General features: G+C 39.9%; 1 protein-coding gene across 1 annotated transcript in view; it reads left to right on the top strand.

Moving 5' to 3' along the window:
* nrg3b (neuregulin 3b) overlaps nt 1–12,732 on the top strand; it is a 401,552-nt gene that overhangs the window by 368,828 nt on the left and 19,992 nt on the right. Inside the window, exon 7 of the mRNA XM_020454441.2 lies at nt 10,739–10,854. Within this exon, the coding sequence (XP_020310030.2) occupies nt 10,739–10,854 (116 nt within the window). The remainder of the gene's footprint in view (nt 1–10,738; nt 10,855–12,732) is intronic.

Here is a 12,732-nt window from a genome sequence, read left to right as displayed (position 1 = left end):
TACTGTAATGGCATTGAATAGAAAACTTTAAAAAACAAAAAACAAATCTTACTTCCTTTTCGCCTGCGAAATCAGTTCTGTTATACTCACAGACACAATTTTAACAGTTTTGGAAACTTTAGAGTGTTTTCCATCCAAATCTACCAATTATATGCATATCCTATCTTCTGGGCCTGAGGTGAAGGCAGTTTAATTTGGGCATGCTTTTCATCCAAAATTCCAAATGCTGCCCCCTACCCTAGAGAAGTTAACATCATTGAGCATTCTGCACTGTGCTCTTGCAGGACGGCCACTCCTAGGGAGAGTAGCAACAGTGCTGAACTTTCTCCATTTATAGACAATTTGTCTTACCGTGGACTGATGAACATCAAGGATTTTAGAGATATCTTTGTAACCCTTTCCAGCTTTATCCTCTTATGGATCCCTTAACTTCTTAAGGTATAGGGGCCAGCATTTTCACTTTTGAATAAATAGCGTGCCCAATTTCAACTTCCTGCTACTCATGCCAAGAATATAGGATATGCATAGTATTAGTAGATTTGGATAGAAAACACTCTGAAGTTTCTAAAACTGTTTGAATCATGTCTGTGAGTATAACAGAACTTATGTAGCAGGCAAAACCCCGAGGACTAACCGTTCAGATTTTTTTTTTGAGGTCTCTGTCTGTTCAGCGGGTCTCATTGGGAAACAGTATTTCTTAGGAACTTGTTTTCATTTCCTACCGCTTCCACTGGATGTCACCAGTCTTTGGAATTTGGTTGAGGTTATTCCTTTGTGCAATGAAGAAGTACGGCCATCTAGGAACTGCGTAACACTGTTGACAGTTGCGCAATACTTGAAAAGTAGCTTGGTTTGTTGTCTTCCTGTATTGAACACAGATAGACCCGTCTTCAATTTGATCGATTAATAACGTTTAAAAATAACTAAAGTTGTATTACAAAAGTAGTTTGAAATGTTTTGGCAAAGTTTACAGGCAACTTTTGAGATATTTTGTAGTGACGTTGCGCAATTTGGAAGCAGTTTTTTTCTGGATGTTTGATCCAAATAAATGGACATTTTGGATATATATGGACGGAATTAAACAAACAAAAAGGACCAATTGTGATGTTTATGGGACATATTGGAGTGCCAACAAAATAAGCTTGTCAAAGGTAAGGCATGTTTTATATTTTATTTCTGCGTTTGTGTAGGGTTGAAATATGCTACCCTCTTTGTTTACTGTTGTGCTATCATCAGATAATAGCTTCTTATGCTTTCGCCGAAAAGCCTTTATAAAATCTGACATGCTGGCTGGATTCACAACGAGTATAGCTTTAATTTACTATCTTACATGTGTGATTTAATTAAAGTTTGATTTTATATCATTTTATTTGAATTTGCCTCTCTGCATTTTCCCTGGCTTTTGGCCAAGTGGGACGCAAGCGTCCCCTATACCATAAGACGTTAAGAAGAATCCTAGAGTGTCAGCTAATGACTTACAGAATTACCTGGAACATGCTAACATCTAACATGCTAACATTGACGAGTCTACGATACGTAAAACACTAAACAAGCATGGTGTTCATAGTAGGACACCACGGAAGGGCTTCTTCCGTCACTGCTGTCCAAAAAAAAACATTGCTGCACGTCTAAAGTTCGCAAAGGAGAAACTGGATCTTTCAAAGCTCTTCTGGCAAAATATTCTCTGGAAGGCACAGCACAACAACATCAAAACCTCATCCCAACTGTAAAGTATGGTGGAGGGAGCATCATGGTTTGGGGCTGCTATGCTGCCTCAGGGCCTGGACAGCTTGCTATCATCGACGGAAAAATACATTCCCAAGCTTATCAAGACATTTTGCAGAAGAATGTAAGGCTATCTGTCCATCAATTGAAGCTCAACAGAAGTTGGGTGATGCAACAGGACAACTACGCAAAACACAGAAGTAAATCAACAACAGAATGGCTTCAACGGATGAAAATACGCCTTCTGGAGTGGGCCAGTCAGAGTCCTGACCTAAACCCGATTTTAAATACTGTGGCAGGACCTCGAGAGCAGTTCACAACCAGACATCCTAAGAATATTGCTGAACTGAAACAGTTTTGTAAAGATGAATTCAAAATTCCTCCAGACAATTGTGCAGGTCTGGTCTGCAGCTACAGACAACGTTTGGTTGAGTTGATTGCTGCCAAAGGAGGGTCAACCAGTTTTTAAATCCAAGTGTTCACATACTTTTTCCACCCTACACTGTGACTGTTTACACGGTGTGTTCATTAAAGACATGAAAACTTATAATTGTATGTGTGTTATTAGTTTAAGCAAACTGTTTGTTTTAGATGAAGATCAGATCACATTTTATAACCAATTTATGCAGAAAACCAGGTGAACCAAAGGGTTCACATACTTTTTCTTGCCACTGTACATATAGTGGGGAGAACAAGTATTTGATACACTGCTGATTTTGCAGGTTTTCCTACTTACAAAGCATGTAGAGGTCTGTCATTTTTATCATAAGTACACTTCAACTGTGAGAGACGGAATCTAAAACAAAAATCCAGAAAATCACATTGTATGATTTTTAAGTAATTAATTTGCATTTTAACATGATGTCTTATGAGTGTCATCTGAGGAAGATCATCAAAGGTTAGTGATTCATTTTATCTATATTTCTGCTTGTTGTGACTCCTATGGAGAAATTCTATCTCCTGCCCAGCAACTCCACTCCCATTTGTCTCCAATTCCACATTCCAAAGCTCAGGTTCCCTCAGCCCATCCCACCTATCTCTGAGAAATGTCTGTGTTTTTTTGACTAGGCGGTGATCTAACATAATCATATGTTGTGCTTTCGCTCTGAAGCACTTTTGAAATCGGACACGATGGGTAGATTAACAAGAAGTTTATCTTTCATTTGCTGTATTGGACTTATATTTCTATTAAAGATAAATGCTAGTTTTATTCCTCTGCAAGTTTTGATCCTTTATATTGGGCAGACAGAACAGTTTCCCACCTCTTCCCACTGCCACCTGCCTCCTCTATTTTTGGGGTAATGCTGTAATCAATTGGTAGTACACTTGGATTAAGCAGGAAGATAACTGATAACTCCATGAAAGACATAACTCTACCATTCAAATGTACAATATAATTGAAGAACAAAATACCCTTTTCAAACGTTTTTCCCATAAATACAGGTCATTTATCAACCAGCACATTTGAGTTCAACCCATAATATTTGCTGTAATATTTGTTATATATTTTCAGGCAGATAAAATTTAATTTGTAGCCAGATCTGCAATGCTTGTTTGAAAAAGAGAGATACTTTGAAAAAAGTATCATTTTCAATTAATCGAAAAAGAGACATGGCATTCTGCACAAAGGCAAAAATACCATTTTTAAACAATGGATGAGCTTTTCTTAGTAATCTACTTGAGAACCATTTAGGATTCAAGTAAAACTTTTGAATAAGTGAAGCTTTTCAAGAAAGATTAAGTGCTTTTATATTTAATAATCTCAACCCACCCAATTCATATTCATTAAAATATTCATATTTTGTCTGGTTTAGCGTCCCAGATAAAGCAAAATATTTTCTGCTCATGTGATTTGAAAAACGAATCATCAGGAGTAGGCAGTGCCATAAGTAAGTGAATAAACTGAGATATGACTAAGGAGATAATCAGGGCAATTTTTCCCATAAATAGACAGGTATTTACCTCTCCATGGTTGCAGGATCTTGTCTATTTTTACACGTATTCTATTGAAATTCATCGTGGAGTGCTTATTTATATATTTTGTGATATGAATACCAAGTATGTCTACTTCACCGTCAGCCCATTTTAGAGGTAAACTGCAGGGTAATGTAAAAGTTGTATTTTTAAAGATCCAATATATAATATTGTTACACTTGACTTAATTTGGTTTTAGTCCAGAGAGTCCAGAAAAGTTATCTAGATCTTCAATGAGACATTGCAGGGGTCTAGCTTGCGGACTTAATATAAAACTTGAGTCATCGGCATACATGGACACCTTTATTTTAAAGCCTTGGATTTCTAATCCTCTAATGTGGTTATTGGATCTGATTTTAATAGCTAGCATTTCGATGGCCATAACGTATAGATATGGTGACAACGGACACCCTTGTTTAACTCCTCTTGACAATTCAAAACTCTGAGAACTAGCCTCTATTTACTATTTTACACCTGGGGTTGCTATACATTACTTTGAGCCATTTTATAAGAGAATCACCGAAATTGAAAAATTCCACGCATTTATAAATAAGATCTAGTCTGACTTTATCAAATACCTTTTCAAAATCCGCTATAAATACCAGGCCTGGCTTCTTTAGATGTCCTTATCTATTCTATTATTTCTAGTAGATGTCGTATACAGTGCCTTGCGAACGTATTAGGCCCCCTTGAACTTTGCGACCTTTTGCCACATTTCAGGCTTCAAACATAAAGATATAAAACTGTATTTTTTGTGAAGAATCAACAACAAGTGGGACACAATCATGAAGTGGAACGACATTTATTGGATATTTCAAACTTTTTTAACAAATCAAAAACTGAAAAATTGGGCGTGCAAAATTATTCAGCCCCCTTAAGTTAATACTTTGTAGCACCACCTTTTGCTGCGATTACAGCTGTAAGTCGCTTGGGGTATGTCTCTATCAGTTTTGCACATCGAGAGACTGACATTTTTTCCCATTCCTCCTTGCAAAACAGCTCGAGCTCAGTGAGGTTGGATGGAGAGCATTTGTGAACAGAAGTTTTCAGTGATCCAATCGCATTCTGTCTCCTATTGAAACTTTTTTAACCTTTGATGCAGGAGAAAGAGACAAGAAAGTTGTCAAGATGACTAGCTTGATTAAGTCTCCTCCATGTATATCTCACTAGATCGGGATTTTTTAGTTCTCCAAATAACCACTATTTCTAATGTGTTCATAATATTTGTGATTTCCTTTTTTATTTATTTTATTTTTTATTTCACCTTTATTTAACCAGGTAGGCTAGTTGAGAACAAGTTCTCATTTGCAACTGCGACCTGGCCAAGATAAAGCATAGCAGTGTGAGCATACAACAAAGAGTTACACATGGAGTAAACAATTAACAAGTCAATAACACAGTAGAAAACAAAGGGGGGGTCTATATACAATGTGTGCAAAAGGCATGAGGAGGTAGGCAAATAATTACAATTTTGCAGATTAACACTGGAGTGATAAAAGATCAGATGGTCATGTACAGGTAGAGATATTGGTGTGCAGAAGAGCAGAAAAGTAAATAAATAAAAACAGTACGGGGATGAGGTAGGTGAAAAGGGTGGGCTATTTACCAATAGACTATGTACAGCTGCAGCGATCGGTTAGCTGCTCAGATAGCTGATGTTTGAAGTTGGTGAGGGAGATGAAAGTCTCCAACTTCAGCGATTTTTGCAATTCGTTCCAGTCACAGGCAGCAGAGTACTGGAACGAAAGGCGGCCAAATGAGGTGTTGGCTTTAGGGATGATCAGTGAGATACACCTGCTGGAGCGCGTGCTACGGATGGGTGTTGCCATCGTGACCAGTGAGCTGAGATAAGGCGGAGCTTTACCTAGCATAGACTTGTAGATGACCTGGAGCCAGTGGGTCTGGCGACGAATATGTAGCGAGGGCCAGCCGACTAGAGCATACAAGTCGCAGTGGTGGGTAGTATAAGGTGCTTTAGTGACAAAACGGATGGCACTGTGATAGACTGCATCCAGTTTGCTGAGTAGAGTGTTGGAAGCCATTTTGTAGATGACATCGCCGAAGTCGAGGATCGGTAGGATAGTCAGTTTTACTAGGGTAAGCTTGGCGGCTTGAGTGAAGGAGGCTTTGTTGCGGAATAGAAAGCCGACTCTTGATTTGATTTTCGATTGGAGATGTTTGATATGAGTCTGGAAGGAGAGTTTGCAGTCTAGCCAGACACCTAGGTACTTATAGACGTCCACATATTCTAGGTCGGAACCATCCAGGGTGGTGATGCTAGTCGGGCATGCAGGTGCAGGCAGCGACCGGTTGAAAAGCATGCATTTGGTTTTACTAGCGTTTAAGAGCAGTTGGAGGCCACGGAAGGAGTGTTGTATGGCATTGAAGCTTGTTTGGAGGTTAGATAGCACAGTGTCCAAAGACGGGCCGAAAGTATATAGAATGGTGTCGTCTGCGTAGAGGTGGATCAGGGAATCGCCCGCAGCAAGAGCAACATCATTGATATACACAGAGAAAAGAGTCGGCCCGAGAATTGAACCCTGTGGCACCCCCATAGAGACTGCCAGAGGCACAGTGATGATAGTTTGTAGAGTGATTTCCTTTTAAGTCCATTGAGCCACTTAACACTGTGTTATAGTCACCTACCATAATGATTTGATAATTTGTTGCCTCTAGGTTCAGGAAATTGGTATAAATATTTTCGAAGAAGTATGGATCATCCTGATTTGGACCGTATAGATTAATGAGCAAAATCCCTTTTTCGTCCACTTTCATATTCAAAAAGATCCACCTTCCTTGCAAATCTTTCCTAACTATTTGCTCATTCAGTTCGACATTTTTGTTAATTAATATCATCACACCAAATGAGTTATTTTGTTCATGACAGAAAATTATTTCACCAGCCCCTTCCTTTTTCCACGAAACTTCGTCTAAGGATGTAGAGTGAGTATCTTGTAAACAGTACATGTTATATTCTTTTTCTTTTTCTTTTAGCCATGTAAAGACTTATCTTTTTTATAATCTTCTAAACCATTACAATTATAACTGATTATACTTACCCCTTACCATAACTAGATACTATTCTCAGACCATAATTAGTGCTTGTAAAGTTACTGCCATCAGAGGTATTATGACGGTCAAAACTAGAGCTTTCAGATGTCTGATATTTAGAATTCAAGAAATAGGTTCTAACAAAATATGTTTTATTCCCTTGCCTGTTTGCCTGTGAGCCAATACCACAGATATTTGAAATTTGAGACAAGATATTATTTTTGTAGTAAATCTGAGTAAATTGATGTGTATGATATTGGATGAGATTTAGTGAGAGTGTGTACGATGTCTGTATCTGTGTAAGACTATAATAACCCCGCCAATTTGCATGGTTGAGTGTCTATGTGTGTAACATGTAGTGCGTATAGCCTTAATATTCATGATGATAATTGTAGTCCGTATCGTATCACCATCATAGTTGCATCATAATTACCTTAAACATCATTGAAAAACACATTCCAGCATTTCCATAGCAATTGACGTTTCACATGATCATGAAAGAGACCTGTAATTGAGTATGTGTGTGTTCATATCCACTTCATAGTGTTTAGATATTTTTACATTTCCCATACTTTATTTTGTTCGTAACCTAAAGTTCCTGTAGAATTTAGTAAAGCCATGGTTTTATGGAGCAGTCTCTGAATAGCTGTCCGTCTGTAAAGAGTTTGTCCACAATGAGAAAGGCACGCTTACCCCTCTCCCTCTATTGCCTCGTTTGTTTATTTCCCATGGAAATTGGTCATTGAGCCTGAATTTGGTCCCTTTAAGCTCCCTTCGCCTGCGTTTGATCAGCTCCTTTTGTTGGTAGTGTTCAAATCAGTCGGGGACCCTTGGTCTTGTCGCTCCGAGCACCAAGTCTGTGTACATGGTGGAAAGCCACCTTGTTTACAGTCTCTAGAGGAAATTTCAATGCAGATTGCATGAATTCTCTGATCACGTCCTCTGGCTTATTCCCAGAAAATATTATATTTTCACGCATGCTACGACATTTTTAATGTCTAGCAGCGACTCCTCCTTCAGCGACTCCTGTTTTCCGTGAGTAGACAATCCATTTTAGAATCGGGAATTTTTACCTTGGCTGTGAGTGCCTTGTTCTCTCCTTGGAGCGTGAGAATTTCACTCTGGCTAAACTCCAATCTCCCCCTCAGCCCTGCTACCTCCTCACACAACTTTTACAGTGTTGCATGGATTCCAACCAGAGCACTAGCCTCTACTTCAACGGTAAGTATGTCGTCCGTGTCTGTAGATGACTCTGTTTTTCTTTTATTTGTCGGGTTAGAGTTCTTTTGTGAGGTAGTCGGATCTTTCCATGATGGAGTATGTTGTTCCTCCATATCGCAAAGCTGTTGGTACTCGTCAATTTCCCTCAGGATCTCCTTAGTATCCAGGTTGGCTCCTTACTGCAAACAGTTGTTTTTCAAAAGTTTTTAACGCGTCTTTCCCATGACGACGACCGGTGTCTGTAGTACAGCCACCTAGCACTGTTGTTGGCAACCAAGAGGCTGTGATTTCAAATCCAGGCTGAGGTTGAGTCCCAAATGTGTTCACAGTAAATCCTTTTACTGTAATACATATCCTATAAAATTACAATAACTTACTGGTTCCTGAGTTGCTACGTATATATTGGCACCCTAAATAATACTGTCACTTTTTCTAAATAATTCCCTAATTCTTCTAAAATAAGTAAAACAATACAAAATCATTTTGATCACAACTTGTAATTTGATTTTGAACATTGCAGAACCAATTTTGTTTCTGTAAATGTAAGGTTTTAATTTTTATTTAGATAATAAAGACAAATGATATGGACAAAAGATTGGTAGTTGGCTGCACAGCCTTTGGCTAAGATAACTGCCAACAAAATCTTCTTGTCACCATCAATAAGATTGGTGCACATTTCTACTAGCAATATGGCCAACACTTCAATGTTTGATTCAGGTTTAACCCTAAACCTCACCCTAACCCTGCTGATTTCATGAAGTCTTGCACACATTCAAGGACCCACTACCAGACACTGCAAAACATAGGAAGAGCCCATTTCTGAATGAGACACAAGAAAGCCTGGGTGAACTATAAAAATAATAAACAAGCCTAAATCAATGTTCTCTGGACCAATGAAACAAAATTAGAGCTCTTTGGCAATACAGATTAGTGTTGTGGTTACTGACGACCAAATGAAGCATTCAATGAAAAGTACAATCAAACAGGGGAGGATTGATATTGCTGTGGGGTTGCTTTGCTGTCTCTGGTACTGTAAGGCATCATGAAATTAACAGATTATTAGGTGTTTTAGAGTCCAATGTTCAACCTAGTGTCCAAAAACTGGATCTCCATTGAAGGTTGTGGATCTGCTCTAGAGTGGCCAGCGAAGAGTCAAAATCTGAATCGCATCCAAAACTTATGGCGAGATCTGAAAACAGTTGGTGGAGGGCACCCCTTAAACATTGAAGAATTAAAGCAGTTTGATACTAGAAAATGGGTCAAATTGCCAGAAGAACGGTGCAGCAAGCTCATTGCTGGCTTAAAGAAGCTTGTGCTTTTAGTAATTTTGGCCAAAGGCTGTGCAACTAAGTACTAGCTCCAGGGTGCCAATAATTTTGTCCATGCCATTTGTCGTTATATTCTGAATAAACATTTGTGATAATAAATCATATTTATTGGCCTTCTGAACCTCTCTGTGGATATTTTAGGCAGGATGAACCTGTTACTGAAGCTCCTACTGTGTTGCATTAGAGTGCTGTGGAGTGGGTGTGCGTCATTGTCCATGATCATGTGTGTTTTAGCTTGTAGACTTCTATGAACATGCCATGCATTGACTCTAGACTGCATCTGATTGTAGCACTTTATTTCTTTATGATTTTACCCCCAAAAATAATGTCATTTTTTTTCTATTTTTTTTTAAATAGGGAACTATATAAGAAAAGTGCAAGGGTGTCAATATATTTGTCTGCACCTGTATATACTGTATATGTCAATAAAAACACAAACAAAAACTAAAATGTGACAGACTGTTTAAGAGAGGAGGTGCTACAACTGGCAATTACAGAAGTCTCCAGCGAAACATTTCATCTCATAGTTTTACGACATCCTGGTCATGTTTGCACTGACAGACTCCGAAGACACCGATTGCAATCCTGCCTTCTCATGTTACATTCCTCTTAAGTCCTGTTCCCCCAGCCAAGTTTGTGAGGGTGGTCAAAATTATCACATTTTCCTGCACCGGAGGAGAACAAGCTGTAACAGGTCCCTAAGGGAGTCAAGGGTGTGAATGGAGAGAAGAGTGAGTGAGCTTGTCAGCAATAAGAGCTCTGAAAAACTCCCCAAATGGAACCCTATTCACTAGTGCACTACCCTATTCACTGTGCATGATATAAGTAGGGAATAGGTTACAATTTGAGACACAACCTAAGTCACATCGAATCGCTTTAATAATGAATCGTAAGGACTGAGGCTGACAAACATAAGAACTTTAGTCACTGGAATAACACCATTATCTGCGATTATTCTCTGTGTTCATGAGGCTTTGGGGCATCGCACTGTGCCTTGCGTGCATCAAGGATCCCAGTACAGCGGCCCTTGTGAGATAATGGTTCTAATTTTGATAGAGGAAAAAATAGAGAATTGAGGCAAAATTCTTTAGGAATCCATTAATGTAATCTTGTCTGAGATTAATTTCTGGCCTCTGTAGATAGTCGTGGGAGAGCCGCCATGGAGTGTAATCAGAAAGTGTTGACTTAATCTGCAGTTTAATTAAAGGGACTGCCTGGGCTGGGAGGGCCATATATCATGGGGGAACATTATTGCGGCTGCATCTGCTGAGTGTATATCGTGTTATCTTAGGCTATTGTGTATGTGGGCTTGTGTGCGTACGTGTATTCATTATGTTTGTATATGTCCACAAAATGTATGGGGTCCTAATATCTACTTTCCAATTTCCTATTTTCCTGAAATCATGTCCTTATTTGGCCTTTGTTTTCTTTCACTGCAGTGCTGCAAATCTCATGGGTCCTCCCTTCCTGAAGGGGACAGCAGTCTGCCAGCTGGCGCACCCACAGCAGCTCCACCTATTCTCAACAGAGCACTCTCCAAAGGGAAACGTTTCAGGTACTTGTACAGCAGACATTATTCTCTCGTTCTTCCCTCACCTCTAGTTTAAATGGGCCGCTCCAGTTACAGATGTGGATGCAGCCAGGTAAGACATTTAATCAACCCCAAATTGGCACAATATGTTATTGAAAAAAAATAAACAGTGCTTTCATGGAATGTAAAAAAAGATTTATGGTAATTGTAATTGGTAATAAACATGTTACTATGCATTTAGGCTCCGTTGCAAGGCACAAAGGCCCTTATCTGCATCAAAAGCAGTCTGAATCGGGACATTTCCATTTGATTTACAGTTCTACGAAGTTAGCGGCTAGCATGAAAATCACACTGATGGCTTCACAACAGATGGGGAATTGTAAACTCAGCAAAAAAAGAAACGTCCTCTCTCTGTCAACTGCATTTATTTTCAGCAAACTTAACATGTGTAAATATTTGTATGAACATAACAAGATTCAACAACTGAGACATAAACTGAATAAGTTCCACATGTGACAGACAGAAATTGAATAATGTGTACCTGAACAAAGGGGGAGTCAAAATCAAAAGTAACAGTCAGTATCTGGTGTGACCACCAGCTGCATTAAGTACTGCAGTGCATCTCCTCCTCATGGACTGCATCAGATTTGCCAGTTCTTGCTGTGAGATGTTACCCCACTCTTCCACCAAGGCACCTGCAAGTTCCCGGACACTTCTGGGGGGAATGGCCCTAGCCCTCACCCTCCGATCCAATAGGTCCCAGACGTGCTCAATGGGATTGAGATCCGGACTCTTCGCTGGCCATGGCAGAACACTGACATTCCTGTCTTGCAGGAAATCACGCACAGAATGAGTAGTATGGCTGGTGGCATTTTCATGCTGGAGGGTCATGTCAGGATGAGCCTGCAGGAAGGTAACACATGAGGGAGGAGGGATGTCTTCCCTGTAACGCACAGCGTTATCCAAATCGATCCCGCGTCCAGAGTACAGGCCTCGGTGTAACGCTCATAACTTCAACAATAAACGCGAATCCGACCATCTCGTCAAGTGACAGTGGGTTTGTGCCCATAGGCAACGTCGTTGCCTGTGATTTCTGTGAGGACCTGCCTTACAACAGGCCTACAAGCCCTCAGTCCAGCCTCTCTCAGCCTATTGTGGGCAGTCTGAGCACTGATGGAGGGATTGTGCATTCCTGGTGTAACTCGGGCAGTTTTTGTTGCCATCCTGTACCTGTCCCACAGGTGTGATGTTCTGATGTACCGATCCTGTGCGGGTGTAGTTACACGTGGTCTGCCACTGCGAGGATGATCAGCTGTCCATCCTGTCTCCCTGTAGCGCTGTCTTAGGAGTTTATATTTATATATTCAAATAAGATTGCAATTGCAATAGATGTTGGTATATGGGGTGTTCATGTGCCATGTATTTCTTTATAGTTTCCTGTTTGTGATATCCAAGATGGCATAACAGTCATGCGTCTTTGTCTTTATCTTGTCGTGTCCCGTGTAAATATATTTTTTTCTTCGTATATATTTAAAAATATTTTTTAACCCAATGCGGTATGGATCTGCTATTTTCTTTACATTAGAACCGGAACCCCGAAACGAAGCTAGACAGCTAAATAGCTACTAGCTAGTAGTCAGCTAGCCACTGCTAGCGGTCATCAGCTAACCTTTAGCCGGTCAACTCCTGCCAGGCTGCACAGCGCGATTCAACCAAGAGCATACCGGACTTCTTTTTCTCCAGCACATCTCTGGATTCCTACAGCAAGCTCTGAACCTTTGTACTTGGATCATCACAGCTAACTAGCTGCTATCCGAGTGGCTACTAATGGCTAATGTCTCTGTCCCGAAGCAAGCACAAGACCAGTTAGCCCTGGAGCTAGCCTATGCTAGGCCCATCTCC

The sequence above is a fragment of the Oncorhynchus kisutch genome, linkage group LG20 (genome assembly GCF_002021735.2).
Source record: "Oncorhynchus kisutch isolate 150728-3 linkage group LG20, Okis_V2, whole genome shotgun sequence".
Classification (NCBI taxonomy): domain Eukaryota; kingdom Metazoa; phylum Chordata; class Actinopteri; order Salmoniformes; family Salmonidae; genus Oncorhynchus; species Oncorhynchus kisutch.
Note: the sequence above shows the minus strand (reverse complement) of the source record. Positions and strands in the feature narration are given on the sequence as shown.